General features: G+C 36.8%; 1 protein-coding gene across 50 annotated transcripts in view; it reads right to left on the bottom strand.

Annotated features, from left to right (window-relative positions):
* Positions 1-20,985, bottom strand: part of SOX5 (SRY-box transcription factor 5) — a 1,114,103-nt gene that overhangs the window by 2,300 nt on the left and 1,090,818 nt on the right. For all 50 annotated transcript variants that reach the window (XM_081482956.1, XM_081482931.1, XM_081482958.1 and 47 more), the window contains 3 exons: positions 9,730-9,838; positions 7,008-7,181; positions 384-600 (listed from right to left, as the gene is read on the bottom strand). In XM_081482956.1, the coding sequence (XP_081339082.1) occupies positions 384-600; positions 7,008-7,181; positions 9,730-9,838 (500 nt within the window). The remainder of the gene's footprint in view (positions 1-383; positions 601-7,007; positions 7,182-9,729; positions 9,839-20,985) is intronic.

The raw sequence follows: 20,985 nt of genomic DNA, 5'->3' as shown, positions 1-20,985 counted from the left end.
CTCAATTAAGTTGTTAGTTGCTAAGGAATCTACACTCTGAGGCCTTGGAAGTAACGAAAAGCAGCAAGAAAAAGAAAAAAGAAAACCAGTACGACTTTCTACCTTTTTAATGGGAAGCTTCAAAATTCTTTACTCTCAGTTTATTTTCAAACCAGCCTTTAAACAAAGCTCTGGTCAGAGCCATTGTTCTAGGAGCCTGGAATGAACTTACTTGAAATGTTCTTCCTTGATATTATAATGGGACGGCTTAGTCACACAAAATACACTGTGCCAGGTTCTTTCTCAAAATGCTGCTTTGCAACTAAACAAATACACTTCCCAGCCCATTAAGAGTAACCGGAAGGGTTCCCTATGGGAAAAGGACCGGACTGGAAGCTCCTTACCCAACATTGAAGTACTGCCGCATTTCCTGCCGCCGGTTTCGCATGATTGCCTTGTATTCCCCAATGCGCAGCTTTTTGCCATCCACCAGGCAGGTGCGCTTAGGCCTGGGCTTGTACTTGTAGTCAGGGTACTTCTCCAGGTGCTGCTTGCTGAGTCGGGCTTGCTCCTCGTAGTATGGCTGTTTCTCTAGATTTGTCATAGCTTTCCAGCGAGATCCTATGGGAAAAAAAGGTTAAAATTCCCATTTGCACAGTGGCTGAGGATCCTAACAAAGTATAATTGAGAATATGAAAATCGAAAGCAAAAATGTTGGCCATATCCCAGAAATATATAAAAAGGTTAGGATTAATGAGCTTTGACTGAGCTGTTGGTGTCTGTGTCAAGGAAATTGTGTACTCAAAGGTACAGACACTAAGCAATTTTTTTTTTTTTTTGCCTTGAATTAACAATGTAGTCGAACTTGTACCTTATATACTTAAAAGCTCACAGCAGATTTAACAGCGATATCTTTCATTTCTACATTAGACCATGATGTAATTCAACTATGAACTGAAAAGTTAGGCAAAGACTCATTATGTATTTTGAATCCGAAGGTAACTGTCTAGCTATTGAGTATTTTTATGTGGGAGTTTATTACTTACTACAAAGGTTTCTAACACGTTGTTGTTTAGTTGCGACGTCCTGTCCGACTCCTTTGTGACCTCATAGACTGTAGCTCGGAGAAGGCAATGGCACCCCACTCCAGTGTTCTTGCCTGGAGAATCCCAGGGACAGAGGAGCCTGGTAGGCTGCAGTCCTTGGGGTTGCTAGGAGTCGGACACGACTGAGCGACTTCACTTTCACTTTTCACTTTCACGCATTGGAGATGGAAATGGCAACCCACTCCAGTGTTCTTGCCTGGAGAATCCCAGGGATGGGGGAGCCTGGTGGGCTGCCGTCTATGGGGTCGCACAGAGTCGGACACAACTGAAGCGACTTAGCAGCAGCAGCAGCAGACTGTAGCCAGGCTACAAAGACCAGGCTCCTCTATCCGTGTGATTTCCTAGGCAAGAAGACTGGAGTGGGCTGCCATTTCCTTCTCCAGGGAATCTTCCTGACCCAGTGATTGAACCGGAGTCTCCTGCATTGGCAGGTGGATTCTTTACCACTAAGTCACCTGGAAAGTCCTTCTAACATATATTACATGTACTGGTTATTCTCTCCCAAGTGTTAAATATGCCAACTTGATTACAGTTAAAAATTCATTTTATTAAAATTTTATTTATAAAAAATAATTAGTGAACATGCCCTGGGTTAACTACTGTGCATTAGATACTTTGCTAAAAACTTAACATAAGTTTTTTCATTTTTACCTTCTACCACAATCTCACTAGCAGACAGCATTTATATCCTTTTCCAAAGATGAAAAAAACTTAAGTTCAAATGGATGAAGTAACTTACCAAAGCTCACACAACTATTAAATTGAAGATTACTGACTCAGGTTTGACAGAAATCAAAAGTGTGGTACAACATGTGTCTTTACATATTTATATCTACCTACGACATAGGATTTATCCAGAAATATTTTTAAGCCAGAAAGCAAAACTTACAGTTATATTTTTCTCTTAATAAATTATTTTCAATAATATATAAAATTGTCACTTCCTGTGATAAAGTATGTATTAGTAATGTTGGTCCAAATTGGTTTTCCCTTTCCTTTCATTTTTAATTTTGATTTGGATTCAACGAGGATTGCGAAAAACAACTGATTTTTGAAGTTTGAAACTTAATTAAAAATAGTTTATGCTTATTCACAATATAGATATGATTTAAAGTTTTGCTTCTATCAGTATGGCTATGCATAGTAGTAACAGAAATAGTAGTAATAATGTTTATTTGTGGATGTTTATCTGCAAGTAATCAGTTCGTGTGTGTGTGCTAAGTCACTTCAGTTGTGTACAACTGTTTGTGACTTTATGAACTTTAGCTTGCCAGGCTTCTCTGTCCATGGGATTCTCCAGACAAGAATACCTTGGGCTGCCATGCCCGCCTTCAGGGGATCTTCCTGATCTGGGATTTAACCCTTGCCTCTTGTGTCTCCTGCATTGGCAGGCAGATTCTTTACCACTATCGCCACCAGGGAAGCCCAAAACTCTGTCCAAATGCACAAAGAAAAAAAATAACGGGAATTAGCCTAATATGCACTTGTACTGCTGCTTTTACCTGCCTTGCAAAGCCATCTAAGCAAGTTCTTAAACCTTTCGAATGAATTCATCATTCAACCATAACACCACATCTCAAATACAAATAGCTCACTAATGAACTGTTCTTTCCTACAAATGTTGAGAATTCCTCAATATGGGCTGCTACATTTATTAAAGAAATGCAGAGGAAGGGACTTCTCTTCCCTTAGAATTGCTTCCTATTAGAACAGATGTTGCCTCGGTGGGTATATCTGTGTAAATATTACAAAGATTTGTAAACAAATTTTTTCCAACCTAGATAGCCAATATGATTTCATTATATTTACAACAGGAACTCAGGTTACAGTTCAAATAACAGAGTTTATTTTTCTATTCCTTTCTCAAATTTGTGTTTAAATGCCATGTCCAACATTTAGTCAGCTGCTCAGGTCATATCATTTGTAGGTACATGCTCACACTCTTTATTATCTAACATTATTTCCAAGAGGCCCTTGGAAATCATGTTGTTCTTAGGGCAAATATAAACACAAATAAAGCTCTAATACTATTGAACTGGATCAATTCTTCTTGTGGATTGTCTTGTAAGTATGTATATCGGAATTTTTAACCTCAGAACAGGGTGTGGAAAAGTGAACTTACCAGAATAACTTACTGAATAACAAGAGAAATCAAACAGTGGCTCAATGTTGACTTAAAATATCACCAAGTAGAACAAAAGAACTAGCATTCTCAGTTAGGGTAGGAATTGCCAAAGATTCTTCCCTAAGTTAAAATGTTCTATTAGATCAAAAAAGAAATTTTCTCTAAGGAAAAGGAATGTTTATGCCTCATAGTAACATGCCTTGGAAGGTGAGATCTATTTTTAAGATTTCCTACTATATGCATGATGCTGTATTAACTATATGCTGTGATGAGTCATTATGCTACCTATTTTCTTGGAGCTTATATTCCAGCTAAGGAGAAATAGATTAAATATGTAATTGCCAAATGTATAATTTCAGTTACAATTGTGGAAAGTACAGGAAGCTATGAGAACATATCATAAGGAGATGGGATCAGGATTCTATAGGTCAGGAAGGCACTGCTGCAAAAATGACTCCTATAGGGACAAAAAGAGAAGAGTAGCCTAGGGAGGAAGAATGAAATGGTCAAGACCTTGCAATGGGAATAGGAAGTAGAGGAACTTAACATTGTTCTGGCTAACATGCACAGGAAAAAGGACAGTAAAAGATGCATAAATTCTCAAATAAGTTGGCTTCTAACTGGAATCAAAATATTTTGACATTTGATAATATAATTTCTCTGGAAGTATCACTGAATTCTAAACTACGTTAAAAAAAAAAGGGCCATCTCACTATTACATGTCTTTTCAAAATTAAGAATTAAAGGACCATTTTGACCTAGTTAATGCTTAAGCTAACTACTCTATTTTATGACTCAGCAGTACAGTGGTTCAGTTTGGTGGCAAATGCAGTTTCCATTTTTTAAGAGTAGCTTCTGAATGAAGTTAATCAAATGACAAGTTTGGTTTTGGTTTCAATGGCTTTGCAGGTACAACAACCATTATTTGTAACAGTAATGCAACCCCCTAAACACACCAGATGGAAATAGGAAGATAGCATTTTGGATACCTTCAAAAGATGAAAACACCTCCTTGATTTGGGTGTGGCTGGTTGCTCACTCTAACCATGCACAAGGAGTACGTCACCTGTTGTTTTCAAAAGACTAGTGTTCGACAATGAAAAAATAATCAACTACATTTAGGTATTCCTCCTGATGACATAAAGGAAGATTCAATCAAAATTTTCTGATGTTCAAAATGAAAAAAAAAAATCAATCTTAAAAGTGCTCTTTCCCTTTCTAAACCTGGCAATACAATAAAAATGAAGGGTTTGAGCTGAGCAACAGTGTCATCTCCACGGGGTCTGTAATGAATTTGCACATTTTCCTCCAACTACTGTATATCTAATCAGAAAAAGATGTCCCCCATTCCTGATCTAGTGCCAAACAGTAAAAGGTGATTCCTTATGTTAACAATTTCAGCAGAATGGCTTATTAAAACCAGATTTTAGGGTATTATAAAATGCTTAGAAGCCCTTTAAAATGTCAACTAGGATCCCCAGAGACTACGTAAAATGTCAACCCAGCTCAAGCGCCTGTTTTAAGCAGAATGAATTAGCGGCATGCTGTCGGAGGCTGTTATCCAAAACAATCAGTAAAAAGGAAAACATCAAGCTTTCTTTGTACTTTTATATGAAATGAGCCATTCAGAATGATCTTGCGGATATTTGAAGATCATTTATTTGTTTGAAGCTATGACTAAATATTGAAGCCCAAGACCTTAGTGGATTTTTTTCTGCTGTATCTTTAATCAGCACAATTTCATTGAAAAATCTTAATTAAATTAGGCATCATTTTCTTTCATGCAGCCTATTATGATATGATCATACAGTTATATGATCATATAGTCATTCTAATATTCTCTCCTTCAAATCAGAAAGGAATTCTTTTAGCCAGATATCTCTTTCCCATGAAGGCTTTTGCTCTATTTTCTAAATTATTTCATGTCATCAAAACTGATATTTCTATTATACCTGGAGTAAGGTTTTAATCAGTCATTATTATTTTTTTAGTATTCAGGCACATAAATTAAATGATATACAGACAGGTTAAACAGTATTAGTTTTTAGGTTTTTTTTGAAAATTTGGGAATTTCTAATGTGATTATAACTGATGTATTAAAACATGAGATAAGCTTATATAAAGAGTTTTTCCAAATGAAAGATATGGTATTTTTAATGAAAAATTCATATGGAAGGTAGAATATATATATAGTCATAAGAAGAAAAATAGATGAGAGATAGTAGAGATACAGAAACATGTCCATTTCCTTTTGTTCAGTTCCAGTTTTTTACTGGAGAAGGCAATGGCACTCCACTCCGGTACTCTTGCCTGGAAAATCCCATGGACAGAGGAGCCTGGTAGGCTGCGGTCCATGGGATCGCTAAGAGTTGGACACGACTCAGCGGCTTCACTTTCACTTTTCTCTTTCATGCACTGGAGAAGGAAATGGCAACCCACTCCAGTGTTCTTGCCTGGAGAACCCCAGGGACGGGGGAGCCTGGCGGGCTGCCGTCTATGGGGTCACAAGAGTCGGACACGACTGCAGCGACTTAGCAGCAGCAGCAGCAGCAGTTTTTTATTATAGATGGATATATATTCATGCATAAATATTCACGTTTATGTACACATAAAGCTTCACATGTTCATATATTGAGATAAGCTTCATCTAAAGATTTCAAAATCATTTTGATAAAAACTGAGACACAAGTTTAAGCAGTAAATGATTTCTGTTTGTTTTTGCTTCATTACAAATGTACACTGTGGACTGGGAAGCATCTACTACCATTGTTGGAGAATATGGGATCATAAAAACACATTACATGTTTAGTAACTACTTTCAGAAGATCGATTCCTTAATGCAAAGAATCAAAAGGCACACTACATGAGCTACATGTAGTTCCACGTGCATATGGATTTTAACAAAGCTTTAATAACTTTGACAAATTTTGTTACTTATTTGTCAAAGACAAAATATGCTTATACAGTGTTCCTCTTGTTTTTTATTATTTAGCTCTTAGAATTCAAAGAATAATAAAAATTTGCTTAAGTTGTCCAGAACCTAGAAACTATGCTCTTGAAGGTGAAGATAAAGATGGTGAAAATGACAATGATGATGATGATGATGTCAAGAGAACTGCACCAAAGAAATGGAATCTTCCATCCTTCTTTCTGAGACTTAAATTGGTGTATAATAGGTCTCATTATAATCAGAACTCTTTCCTCTCACCCAGTTTTGCTGTGTGCTTCAGTGTTTATGTATGTATTTTGTCATCTGTTAAGCTGAAAGTTGCAATAGCAGGAAAAGTCCCGTTTTAAATGATACTGAAAATACATGTAAGGTTACCAAAAGTAAAAACTAAATAATGCACACCCAACAAGCTGTGTCCTGACAACCTAAACTGATTTTCAATTATAGTATTAGAACAGACATCATTTCCTCCTCCACCCCTGCCCCCATGACATGATGAATTCTATGGTGTTTACAAAGGAAAATAATATATGGTCAACACCAATACTGAGAGTCTTGTATGAAAAGAACATTTTCCCTTAGTCTTAGTACCAATATTTTTTCGATTTTTAAAGAAGAGAAAATATTGCAACAACTAGTATAGAAACACACAGAATTCGGGCATTATTTCTTGATGAATGTGGAATTCTTCATGGTTAGAAGAAAAGGCTCAATAAGGGTACCTCTTTTTTAGATATGTAGAAAACATGAGCTGCTTAGCTTCCAAACCCAATCTCTTTCAGCAAATGCCAAGAACAAAACTGTACCTGTATTTCACACATCACTGAACCCTTAATACTCTTCTTACCCAGTATCTTGCTGATGTTGGAGTTGTGCATGTCAGGAAAGGCTTGAAGGATTTTCCTTCGTTCATCTTTAGCCCACACCATGAAGGCATTCATTGGACGCTTTATGTGGGGTTCATTGCTACCACGCCCCCTGGATTCTCTATAAATTCTTGATTCTGAGACTCCAGCACTTCCTAAAAACAGGGAACATTGCTTCACGTTAGTGTTAAAACTTTTGGCAATCCCTTCCTTGCATTATTGTTTTACAGTCTATTAAAATATCTGAAAATTAAAAGCACATCTGATAATGGTACTTCCAGTTCTTGAGTCAGATGCTTGTTTATGAAGCTTTTGTGATAAGCCTTGTGGTGCCAAATATATTTGTATTTTTAAATTCATTTTCTAGTATATTTTTCCTTTCTTTCAAAGGACTGTTCACCGTTCACTTTCAAGACCACACAAGAAACCATCACTAGAAAAATATTTGATGCAAACTGCAAAGAAGATAATTGGGTTAGGTCAACAGGCATGCTGGTAGTGTAGAAATATTACGTCAAAAAGCTCACAAAATTGTGAGACACCAATGTATTCAGCAGAATGGCTGACTACGGGTAAAGAATTACCTCTGTTACCTGAAGACTGTCAGAACATAGGCTACTCATGCCCCTTTTCTCCCTCTGAGGCTATACAAATAAAAACACTGCGAAAAAGATATTTGAGGTTAAAATACAATACAGATATCTCCTGTAATGTGTTTGGCTTTTCTTTGAAATTATGTGCTAATAAATGCATGAAATATGCTAATGCAGCAATGTTAGTCTGCTTCTCAAAAGATGTATAAAAATGGAGGGAAAAGAACAAATGAATAGTTGCGTTACAATGGTTTCTTAGGAAGTCTACAGTCATATATATAAGGTGAAAAAGATAATATGTTCATTTTCCTGAATTTTCCCCCAACATCTAATTTATCCAAAGAGATACACTGATAAGTACATTTCAATCAGGGAGACTCAGGATGAAACCCAGCCAGGAGTGACACTGGAACCCTGAGGGGCTTCAGTCAGTCTTCTAGGCTTTATCGACTTTGTAGAATGGCTTCAGCAGATTAAACTGCTTCCTGAGATACTTGAATTTGGGCAAAGAAAACAAGGAGAAGCAAAATGTAGAACTCTGGCACTAAGTTTCCCAGGGTTATCATTACAAAATATGAAAGAGATATATTCTGGTAGCGTGTAAAAATTTCAAATATTTTGGGGTTTTCGAGAGTTTGTATAATCAACAAAAGCACTGATTCTGCTTTTTTTCTTCCTTCATACTCCTCTTCCTGTCTTAATCTGAAGGAATAGGAATTAACCAAAATGACCCAGACTTGAAGACCTCGATAGCAGCAAACAGAAAACACACCATATTGGAGTTTCTCGTTATTTCTCTTTCATAATATACTCTTTGGTCTGATGAAGATTGGAAAATATTTTGCATACAAGCATGACTGAACTTAACACATAACAGCAACAAACATTTTGATGTTTTAAGGCTGAGTACCATGGGTATATTTTATCATGCTAATACAACTTAAAATTTATGAAATGTGTTATTATCAGTAAGTGTTGTTTTATTGACAAAAATGAGTGCTAATATATGGGGACATCTTTCTAAAATGGGTTTGTAGCTAGCAAATTATCATCTGCACATCTGCCTTTTCTTGTTCTTATACCTTACAGCAACATAAGCCTTAAAATGAACATTATGTGAATTCATTAAAGCTAAACAAGTTCTTTGCAAGTACTTCGATCAGGTTTATCTTAGCTAAGCAAAGTAGAAGATGGAACGAGATGTTTGGATCCAACAGGCTAGAAAAACACAGACTCTTTTTAGATATCCAATTCATTCAAATTTGGCCTCAACAGAATTATTGGTCAAATGCTCAAGCTTGGCTAGTCCTTTGGCTTCTCACTGGTTGGAACTGGGGCAGTCTTTTCTATATACAGGGATCTTCTGCTGTGGTAACAAAGTTGAGGACCATGCTCTTAAAATGCATGTACGCCACCTGATCTGGGAGAGAGGTTCCCATTCGGCTCTAAGTGTAAGAGGGAAAGCACTCTTTTCCCTCTTTGCTGTGCTATTAGAATTAGAGCATCAATTTATGTAGTTGTCCCTGTGGATGTTTAGAACATTCAGAGATAATGTAGACAACAGAAGGCTCGAGGTACATGTGGGAAGCGTGAGGCTGCACAGTTTGAATTCTAGACGGCTTACACAGTGTAGGCGGGACACTTGACTGTATGGTAGATAGCATTAAGAGGCAAAGGATCTCAAATGCAAGAAACTATCCTGAAAATCTCCTCTGAGCTATGTATTCTGGTTAGGGTTTGACAAATGAAAACTTTAAAATGAGCTTAGGGATAACAGATTTCTGAAAAGTTTGTTTCAGGTATAATAAATAACGAAGTGAGAGGGGAAATGGTGACTGACAGCATGCACTTTATAATCACGCCATGTTGAATCCTAGACCTGCCCTTTGGCACTTACAGCTCTGTGCCCTTGGCAAAAATGACTACAAAGGGCCAATCTCTTAATCTGTAATAGATGTTATCTCACAGAGTGTGCTGGGGAGAACATGTGAACTCTTACTGTAATGATCAGGTATGAGGCAGCTGTCTGGCATAATTTTTAGTAGTTTTAATTGGCATTAAACAGATACTTCTGCACACTACTGGAATAGATATGAAAACTTTCACAAACCATCAGAATCTCCACTCATATTGAAATCCATCATGGCATGGCTAAATTTTCCTTCTTCATTCTGTTTAACTGCCAGTTGCTGAGTCAGACTCTCCAGTGTTGTTTTTTCCTTTAAAAAAGAAATTTATAATGAGATCTCAGTCTGGAAATTATAATTATTCAAAGACTTTTTTTTTTCCTTTGGGCCATATATGGGCCATGTTTGTAACAATTCTGAAAGTTATTTTTTTCCCTCCTTTGGGTACATTTGCTTCTGGAAGGGATGAGATGTTGATTTATTCACCTTTGCACATTCAGCACGTTATACTGAGGTAACTGAAGCCAACAATCAGTAGGAATTTTGAAGGAACTCTGATTCGCAGAATTCCCTTATACAGTCTTGGCATTTGGGTTTGCTAAGCCGCAAGGATGTATGCTGGGATCCTTGGAGACAACCTTCCCAAATCACAAAATGTGCATAGAAATTTCATGGAAGCAACCTGTTTTTATAGCATTTGGAATGCCTGCTTTATTTTTAGCCAGACAGTAGAAGTATAGAAGTGGCATGGGGCCCAGAGAAAGTCTTCCAATAGTCAGGTGACCAAATGATAGAAACGTAATTCACAGTAGTGTCCTCTGGTTGCCATCTCCCTAAATGCCATCTGCATCTCTCATGTAAGGGTAATGAAGACGTTTAAATATTCATTGCTAATTGCTTGTCAAGTCTCTGTACATTCGATGTGAGTGCCTGCTACTTGGACCACAATTTGATTTGGATTGCTAAGCCAAAATATTGAGTTGGCGAATTATTTGAGATAACAAATATACCAAAATTAGATCTGCAAAGACATCAAGTCATTTGAAAGCATGCAGTGCTTGATTTGAATTCATGAGAACATGGCATCACAAAGTAAATTATTTTCAAGAAAAATATAATGCTTAATATAAACCACATGAGATTTTTAAACTATTTCCAAGTTAAGTAACTGGGTGATTTTAAGTACAGAAAAGCATACAATAAAAGGTTTACAACTTTCTCTAGCACTCTCCATCATTGATCCGAGGGTAATATGGTTCCAGAACAGCTTTCAGAAAAGCACCTATTGGATTTCACAAAATTTGCCCAGGTTTTCTTTTTAATTATGCACTTCATTTTCTCAGGAACACAGTCATGAATTACACAAATGAATCACATTTACTGCAGAACAGCTATAAAATGACACAATAAAATGTTCACAGAAAATAATCTACTATTTAAGATAATTATTACAGGGAAGGGACCCAACGAATGTTTCTAACAAGAACCAATAGGATATTGAAATTCTTCATACAGTACGTACTTTATCTCTACAAAATCTCTGATAGTAGTACAACTATACTAGATGAAAAATGCTCTTAATTTAGTGGCTTTGGAATCCATGTCCTGTTCATCAAAGTTGGATACATGAAGACAAAATATTTTAAATTGTCAATTGATAAAAATATAATGGGGAACTGGCAACAAAAGAGTTTCATATTAACTTTAGTTCTATAAGATTATATAGAACTGACATTGAAATAAATTATATATTTAAAAACATACAGCCTTGCCCAATTTGTTTTCAGAATGAAAATGGTACTTTCAGCTGCTTTGTATGCTCTGAATTTTTTTTGCTGAGAGTCTGCTGTATATATTCAGCCAAGCCCAGGACCATCAAGGACACCAGCTTAATAGGCTATCTTTATAGTAAATGTAGCTGCTAAAATAGAAGACAGTTACATTAAAAAAGAAAAAAAGAACAAACCACATTCCATCAACATGATATGAGAGTCTCTGGGTCAATGAAGACTTTACTATCTTTGAGGAATATACTGGGCATGGATCGCCTCTCAGGTTTTGATTTAAAAGTTCTCTGAGGGAGAAGGTGAGGGTGGGACGTTCTGGGAGAATAGCATTGAAACATGTATATTATCATATGTGAAACAGAACACCATTCCATGTTCGATGCATGAGACAAGGGCTCAGGGCCGGGGCAATGGGATGACCCAGAGGGATGGGATGGGGAGGGAGGTGGGTGGGGGGTCCAGGAAGGGGAACACATGTAAACCCATGGCTGATTGATGTCAATGTATGGCAAAAACTATTACAATATTGTAAAGTAATTAGCCCCCAACTAAAATAAATAAATTTATATAAAAAAAAAAAGTGTATAGAGCAATAATGCTACATATTTTCTAGAGAGCTTTCCATTTTGAAGTAAAGTCTTTCAAGAAGAAACAGCAAAATGAAGGCAATCGGAGTAAAAAAAAGAACGAAATGTTAATTGACTCTGAAGATTCGGCATTCAGCTGTATGGATCTTGCACCATCTTACCAAGGAGCAAATTAGTAAAGGCCAAGCTAAAGGACTAACTTACTAAAATTAGTAAAGGACAAGCTAGAAAGTCACAAGTAGTTTTTACAATAAGTAACCTCTAATCATCTACCTCTAAAGCATAGAGTATAATAAAATGATTCAATTAGTTACCCCAAAGTGGAATTTATGATACTTAAGAGGATGTCAGTTGGAGACAGTGGAAGTAAACACAGTAAGCTGTACTTCTTTTGTGACCTTTTGTGTAGTCATTTAAGCTAATTCTCAGACATGTTAATAGGGAAAATGAGAGGTGACTGGAGGAATTGAAGAAGATGTGGTGTACCTTTAACTAGAACACCTTATAATAGCATGTAAATCAAAATGGTAACATTGCCACAATTTAAAAACTCTCCCTGACAATAAATTCAGAAGACAGAAGAATTAAGGTAAGAGGGTATATCATAAAACCCATGAATGGTTACATGATAAATACATGGTATGTGTATATACACGTGTGTGTGTGTGTATACATATATATATATAAAATACAGCAGTTATGTAGTAAATAATTAGCTATTACAATTCCAGATGAAAATTGATCCTGCTGTAAAAGTTCATATTTACTTCTTTTGTATACAGGTTTCTATGTGTGAACAGGATTCCAGGTAATATATTGAATTGCCAAAAGAATGACCTGGATTTAAGAATAGTCTTCAAAACTTTACATTCAATCTATTCAGGAATATAGTAGGAGAATCAGCCAAATTATATAAAGCACAGATGCTGGTACACTGGGAAGATTCTTTTCATTCCATTTCGTCTAATCCCATACGTCCCTGGCCATCCCCTTCCCAAAGAGACCACCTGTGCACTGTCACGTCTAAAACTCAACCATTGATTCTGAAACTTGGGTTAAAGACTTCCTTTTCAAATGTGTGAATATTACTGATAAAGGTGATTCCCATAGTTCTCATAATGAAATTAATCCTTTCTAAATTTTTGAAGACATGAGAATACCAGACCACCTTACCTGCCTCCTGAGAAATCTGTATGCAGATCAAAAAGCAACAGTTAGAACCAAACAGGGAACAACAGACTGCTTCCAAATTGGGAAAGGAGTACATTAAGGCTGTATATTGTCACCCTGCATATTTAACTTATATGCAGGGTTCAGTTTAGTCACTCAGTCATGTCTGACTCTTTACATCTACATGGCTGCAGCACACCAGGCTTCCCGGGACATCATCCACTCCCGGAGCTTGCTCAAACTCATGTCCATGAAGTAAGTGATGCTAGCCAACCATCTCATCCTCTATCATCCTCTTTTCCTCCTGCCTTCAATCTTTCCCAGCATCAGGGTCTTTTCCACTGAGTCAGTTCTTCACATCAGGTGGCCAAAGTATTGGAGTTTCAGCTTCAACATCAGTCCTTCCAACGAAAATTCAGGGCTGATTTCCTTTAGGATTGACTGGGTGGATCTCCTTGCAGTCCAAGAGACTCTCAGGAATCTTCTCCAACACCACAGTTCAAAAGCACCAATTCTCTAGCACTCAGCTTTCTTTACAGTCCAACTCTCACATCCACATGTGACTACTGGAAAAACCATAGCCTTGACTAGATGGACCTTTGTCAGCAAAGTAACATCTCTGCTTTTTAATATGCTGTCTAGGTTGGTCATAGCTTTTCTTCCAGGGAGCAAGCAACTTTTAATTTCATGGCTTCAGTCACCATCTGCAGTGGTTTTGGAGCCCAAGAAAATAAAGTCTGTCACTGTTTCCATCGTTACCCCATCTATTTGCCATGAAGTGATGGGACCAGATGTCATGATGTTCGTTTTTTGAATGTTGAGTTTTAAGCCAGCTTTTACACTGTCCTCTTTCACTTTCATCAAGAGGCTCTTTAGTTCTTTGTTTTCTGCTATAAGGGTGGTGTCATTTGTGTATCTGAGATTATTGATATTTTTCCCAGCCACCTTGATTCCAGCTTATGCTTCATCCAGCCTGGCATTTCACATGATGTATCCTGCATATATGTTAAATAAGCAGAGTGACAATATACAGCCTTGACGTAATCATTTCCCAATTTGGAGCCAGTCTGTTGTTCCATATCCAGTTCTACGTGTTGCTTCTTGACCTGCACAGTTTTCTCAGGAGGTAGGTAAGGTGGTCTGGTATTCCCATAGAATTTTCCAGTTTGTTGTGATCCACATAGTCAAAGGCTTTGGCATAGTCAATAAAGCAAAAGTAGAGATTTTTCTGGAACTCTCTTGCTTTTTTGATGATCCAATGGATGTTGGAAATTTGATCTCTGGTTCCTCTGCCTTTTCTAAATCCAGCTTGGACATCTGGAAGTTCATGGGTCATATACTGTTGAAGGCTGGCTTGTAGAATTTTGAGCATTACTTTGTTAGCCTGTGAGATGAGTGAAATTGTGCAGTAGTTTGAACATTCTTTGGCATTGCCTTTCTTTGGGACTGGAATGAAAACTGACCTTTTCCAGTTCTGCAGCCACTGCTGCATTTTCCAGATGTTCTGGCATATTGAATGCAGCACTTTCAAAGCATCATCTTTTAGGATTTGAAATAGCTCAACTGGAATTCCATCACCTCCACTAGCTTTGTAGTGAAGCTTCCTAAGGCCCACTTGACTTTGCATTTCAGGATGTCTGGCCCTAGGTGGGTGATCACATCATCATGGTTATCTGGTTCATGAAGATCTTTTTTGTATAGCTCTCCTGTGTATTCTTGCTGCCTCTTCTTAATATCTTCTGCTTCTGTTAGGTCCATACCATTTCTGTCCTTTATTGTGCCCAGTTTTACATGAAATATTCCCTGGTATCTCTAATTTTCTTGAAGAGATCTCTAGTCTTTCTCATTCTATTGTTTTCCTCTTTTTCTTTGCATTGATCACTGAGGAAGGCTTTCTTATCTCTCCTTTTTATTCTTTGGAACTCTGGATTCAAATGGGTATATCTTTGCTTTTCTCCTTTGCCTTTCACGTCTCTTCTTTTCTCAGCTATCTGTAAAGCCTCCTGAGACAACCATTTTGCCTTTATGCATTTCTTTTTCTTGGAGGTGTTCTTGATCACTGCCTCCTGTACAATGTCACGAACCTCCATCCATAGTTCTTCAGGCACTCTGTCTATAGATCTAATCCCTTGTATCTATTTGTCACTTCTACTGTATAATCATAAGGGATTTGATTAGGTCATACCTGAATGGTCTAGTGGTTTTCCCTAGTTCAATTTAGGTCTGAATTTTGCAATAAGGAGTTCACTATCTGGGCCACAGTCAGCTCCCAGTCTTGTTTTTGCTGACTGTAAAGAGCTTCTCCATCTTTGGCTGCAAAGAATACAATCAATCTGATTTCAGTATTGACCATCTGGTGATGGCCATGTGTAGAGTCTTCTCTCGTGTTGTTGGAAGAGGGTGTTTGCTATATCAGTGCATTCTCTTGGCAAAACTCTGTTAGCCTTTGCCCTGCTTCATTTTGTACTCCAAGGCCCAACTTGCCTGTTACTCCAGGTATCTCTTGACTTCCTACTTTTGCATTCCAGTCCCCTATAATGAAAAGGACATCTTTTTTTGCTGTTAGTTCTAGAAGTTCTTGTATGTCTTTATAGAACCATTCAACTTCAGCTTCTTCAGCATTACTGGTCAGGGCATAGCCTTGGATTACTGTGATATTGAATGGTTTGCCCTGGAAACGAACAGAGGTCATTCTTTCGTTTTTGAGACCACACCCAAGAACTGCATTTTGGACTCTTTTGTTGACTATGAGGGCTACTCCATTTCTTCTAAGGGATTCTTGCCCACAGTAGTAGATATAATGGTCATCTGAGTTAAATTTGCCCATTGCAGTCCATTTTAGTTCACTGATTCCTAAAATGTTGATGTTCACTCTTACCATCTTCTGTTTGACCAACTCCAGTTTATCTTGATTCATGCAATATTGTGCTTTACAGCATTGGGCTTCATACTTCAGTGTCATATCTTTTTGCCTTTTCATAGTGTTCATATGCAGAGTACATTTTGCGAAATGCTGGTCTGGATAAAGCACAAGCTGGAAGCAAGACTGCCGGGAGAAATATCAATAATCTCAGATACACAGATGACACCACCCTTATGGCAGAAAGCAAAGAACTAAAGAGCCTCTTGATGAAAGTGAAAGAGGAGAGTGAAAAAGCTGGCTTAAAACATAACACTCAAAAGACGAACATCATGGCATCCTGTCCCATCACTTCATGGCAAATAGAAGGGAAACAATGGAACAGTGGCTGACTTTATTTTTTTGGGCTCCAAAATCACTGCAGATGGTGACTGAAGCCATGAAATTAAAAGATGCTTGCTCCTTGGAAGAAAAGCTATGATCAACCTAGATAGCATATTAAAAAGCAGAGATATTACTTTGCCCACAAAGGTCTGCGTAAGTCAAAGCTATGGTTTTTCCAGTAGTCGTGTATGGTTGTGAGAGTTGTACTATAAAGAAAGTGAGTGCTGAAGAACTGATGCTTTTGAACTGTAGTGTTGGAGAAGACTCTTGGAGTCCCTTGGACTGCAAGGAGATCCATCCAGTCAATCCTAAAGGAAATCAGCCCTGAATATTCATTGGAAGGACTGATGTTGAACCTGAAGCTCCAATACTTTGGCCACCTGATTCAAAGAGCTGACTCTTTGGAAAAGGCCCTGATGCTGGGAAAGATTAACAGCAGGAAGAGAAGGGGATGGCAGAGCATGAGATAGTTGGATGGCATCACTGACTTGATGGACATGAGTTTGAGCAAGTTCTGGGATTGCGTGATGGACAGGGAAACCTGGCATGCTGCAGTTCATGGGTTGCAAAGAGTAAGACATGACTGAGCGACTGAGCTGAACTGAAATAGAGGCAGCTGAATGAAAACGAGGGCAGTAAATATCACATGGAGAGCTGGTAAATGGGAAGTTGCTGAAAATAAGAAGTAGCAAAGAAAATGCTTTTGTGTAAATAGGAAAATACATTGATAGGTAGAGGTGACAATTTTACCATTATACTCTTAGTTCCACTGGCTGATAAAGAGCACATTAGTCAAGAATTTGTAGAGAAAAATACCCCTGTGTACCCCCACTCTTAAGAGCAGGGTTCTGGAACACAAACCAGTATAGCACTTATTCTTTAAACTGCCCTCTCAATGCTATTCAAACACTGCCCTGAAACTTACAAGATACATTCATCTTCTGTCTTTAACTTTTTTCCTATTAGAAATAAAACAAACAACAACAACAAGAAAAAACAAATTTAAGGCAACACTGGCCAAAATTCTGAACAGCCCTGAGGAACATCAGAATACAGGATGTAAACAGATTAATGACTACAAAGAAGTCAACATGAAACAGTCCTGAGGATTTGCAAATAGTGACCAAACAAGATGACCCATATGCTTTCTCTCTTGGATAAAAACTTCCTATTGGATAACAACTAGAGTTCCTTTGGAAAGATGAGTCCTCTCTGGCTAATCAAATATTATACAACTCTGTGAGTTTACTAAGATCAAGGAGAAACTTTAGGTAAAGTCTGTTTTTACTAGAAAAACTTTTCTGATCCTATGTTGACTTGGACAAACATTCAAGTGAATTGTATCAAATCTACAGAAGAAAAGAAAGTTTTAGACAATATAGTTTCTTGGGGTCAGATGAATAACTCTAAAACTCAATATTCAAAGAACCATTATTAATGTGTTAATATTCTCTTAGGGACTGGCAGCTGGTCTCAGGTTCTGTGGCTTATCCAATAACTTGAATAATGGAAAACAGCACATGCACTGTTTTGTCCATGACACCAGGCTATGGTGGGAATCAACAAGGAGAGCCAAGAAATAGCTAAAGAGATGTGGGTAATTAGTTGATTAGAAATGGTCATTAAAGATCAGTGTTTTTAAGGCCAACAATATTCTAAATGGCAAAAGGCTACAGATCAATGGTTAAAGGACATATTTAAAAACACAGACAATAAACTATATAGAAAATAATGACTTTGGGATCAGGAACATGAGATAACTAAACTGTCATATACATTAGTCACACTACTTAAGACAATTAACCTCCCTGAGTTTCAGGGTCCTAATTTGTAAAATGGGGTTTTAATATATGATAGATACTTATTAAGTTTAAAAAATGAAGGTACACTTTTAACATTACAGAAAAAGTAAATGAGAGAAATGGAAAAGAAAAAGATTCTTCTTAAAATACAAGAATTACAGGAATAGTTATTTCAATATGCATATTAAGTATCCTGCTATGATTATGATCCTTTATTGTCCATGACCATAGTGGACAAATATGCATTAAAATGGAGATGCTTGTAACAACTCTAAAAGTTGTTGGGATTTTTCTTCTCCTCCTGTGCATCATCCCTGACAATATATTTAATCTTTTTTATTTTCCATTCATTACTCAGGTATGAAATAAGACTAGTATTATTTAAATTCAAAAGTACTCCTATTCCATTTCTTCAACTTATATAGAAAACAATTAAAAATTCACTGTGTTTGTAAAGGCTCAAATGCACATTCTTGTTGATATTTCATGGAGCAGTCAAAACAAAACAAAAGAAACCCACACAAATTGTGCTTTAGAGGAAGCAGATATACTTCCTTAGTGTCCTAAGCCTAAACAGTATATGAGTAGATGCTTCCTCTATGACTCCTTGAAATTGGGATTTATAAGTGATGAGCTGTGCTCACCATCAGACAAACAAACACAAAGAGATGGGCTGTGGATCAGCTATCATAATGAACATCCCTGAAATAAAGCCCACAAAGCTATAAAACTCATAAAAAGCACATGCATGAAATGACAGAATAGAGTGTGACTGTCAAATGTTGACTCAGTAACAGTTAAACCCCTTCTGGCTGCCCTTTTTTATGATCTCCTTCTATACTAATGGCACGGGAAGAAGAAAGAAACAAAAAAGGTTTTTAACCCTCCAATTATGTGAACCTCAGAGACCACCAAAGAAGATGAAAGATTATTTATAATGTCATAACGATTTATCAGTTGGAGATTTTTTTCATCAGCTTAAGTAGAATATAAAGAAACAATGAACGTGCCTAAGACAACCCTCCATCTCTCAGCTTCACCCTTGTTTACTGAGATTGCCATTTTCTAAAAAAATAAGCATCCACCCACGTAATATAACCGCACAAATGGAAGAGAAAGCTTTGTTGTAAAAGCTTTACAACAACTAATGTACAAACACACATGCACACACACACACTTTCGTCCAACACCAACAAAAATGCAATCTGAAGAAATTTTTCACTTATTTTATTCTGGTCAAATGTGAATTTTGCAGACACTTTGGTACTCTAACACTTTGGTATTCCTTAGGAATATTTTTCCATTCATTTTCTAAATCAGAGAATCATATGGATATATGAACTAAGGTATAGGAAAGGTCTATAAATATCTTTTGGTTTAGTCATCTAAAAAATAAAAGCCTTTTCTAATCCTGATTTTTTCCCTTCCAAATTCAGAGATTCCTATTGTGAAGAAAATAATAAATTAGAACTCAAATTTTGTTTCCACAATCTAATTTCTTTTTGTGAACTTTGGAAGCCAGCTTCATGACATGTTCCTTGAAATATAATCCTTGCTGAATTTCATTGAAACTTAGTTTCATCAGGAAATCTGATCAAAGTGAATTGTACTGGCAGATCAAGTTTTCTTAGGAAGTATTATAAAGCTGAAGGTAGATGGAATTGTTTTGAAGGAAATGCACAGCTTCTATGAATTCAAATCTTAATCTGAATGAATACATTTCCAAGACAGAAAAATGACTTGTGGGTAAAATCGATGAATCCCTATTTATAATTTTTAAAGAAATGATTGTAAAGTGGGAGAAATATTAGAAAGTTGAATATAAAGAACTAATTCTGATTTTCATGAATAAAGAGAAAAATTGAGGAACAATGACCTGAGCACTTAATGTATGTTCTGGAAAAGACAGAGCTGATTGTTATAGATTCGTACAGGGCCCTTCGTAGAGGAGGTGGTGACAAGCAGCTAATACAGATTTATTAAGAAAAACTATGTTGTAATGGTCTAATTTCTTTTTCTACAAAAATTGGAAAACAGACTAGGGAAGCTCATGGCCATAGTGTTTTGGAATTCAGCTCAGCTTTGGGTTATGTTCCTATCAATATATTTGTTGTCTTCATGGAGAAAGTGCATAGCGCCTTACAAAGAGAGCTGAAGAGGAGATCAACAATCTCTGTCTTTAATTATCTTATGAAACTACAGGTTTATGAAGAATCAAGACCTGTTGTTTGTGAAAAAGAGACAGGATTTGGCCATATGTAATAAAGCAATAGAATACCGAACAATGGTTGTAAGTTACCAAGTGAAAGAATATGAACCACTGAAGAAAAAGTTATATTAAAAAAACGTGTCTATTCCTTGAGTGGGCTGTCTTAGGATGCAGAAATTTTCACCTCCCTGGAGGTTTTCAAGTATTGGCCATATGATTACCTGCCTGGCAATTCAACATCAGATAACAGGTTGCATTAAAGGCCCTTTTCACTTTCTTTCAATTCTATGTTTCACATGACTGGAATTGCTCAAACAAAACTAAAATATGTTGACAAATATATGAAGATATACGTGTTTCTCTATCCATGATGATAATTTCCTCAGAAGCTGTTAATTAGTTTGAAAATGTAAAGGCACTCTATTTATAGTTGAGAATGCTATAGTCATTTTCTTAAATTCAAGAAAGATACTTCAAACTATGAAACAAAAGCTAAAAAAGATATGATTACTGAAATAAATTTTGTGAAGGGACTCTCCAACAATACTCAGATTTAAATATTTAGGTACATGGTGAAGGACATAGTCTTCTGTCCAAATTCAATATTATTGCCATGTAGAGGAAGAAGTCACTGAGTGTGGAGGTGTAACGCACAGAAAA

This window comes from Giraffa tippelskirchi, chromosome 4 (assembly GCF_054371585.1).
Source record: "Giraffa tippelskirchi isolate mGirTip1 chromosome 4, T2T-mGirTip1v1.2.pri, whole genome shotgun sequence".
In the NCBI taxonomy this organism is placed as follows: domain Eukaryota; kingdom Metazoa; phylum Chordata; class Mammalia; order Artiodactyla; family Giraffidae; genus Giraffa; species Giraffa tippelskirchi.
Note: the sequence above shows the minus strand (reverse complement) of the source record. Positions and strands in the feature narration are given on the sequence as shown.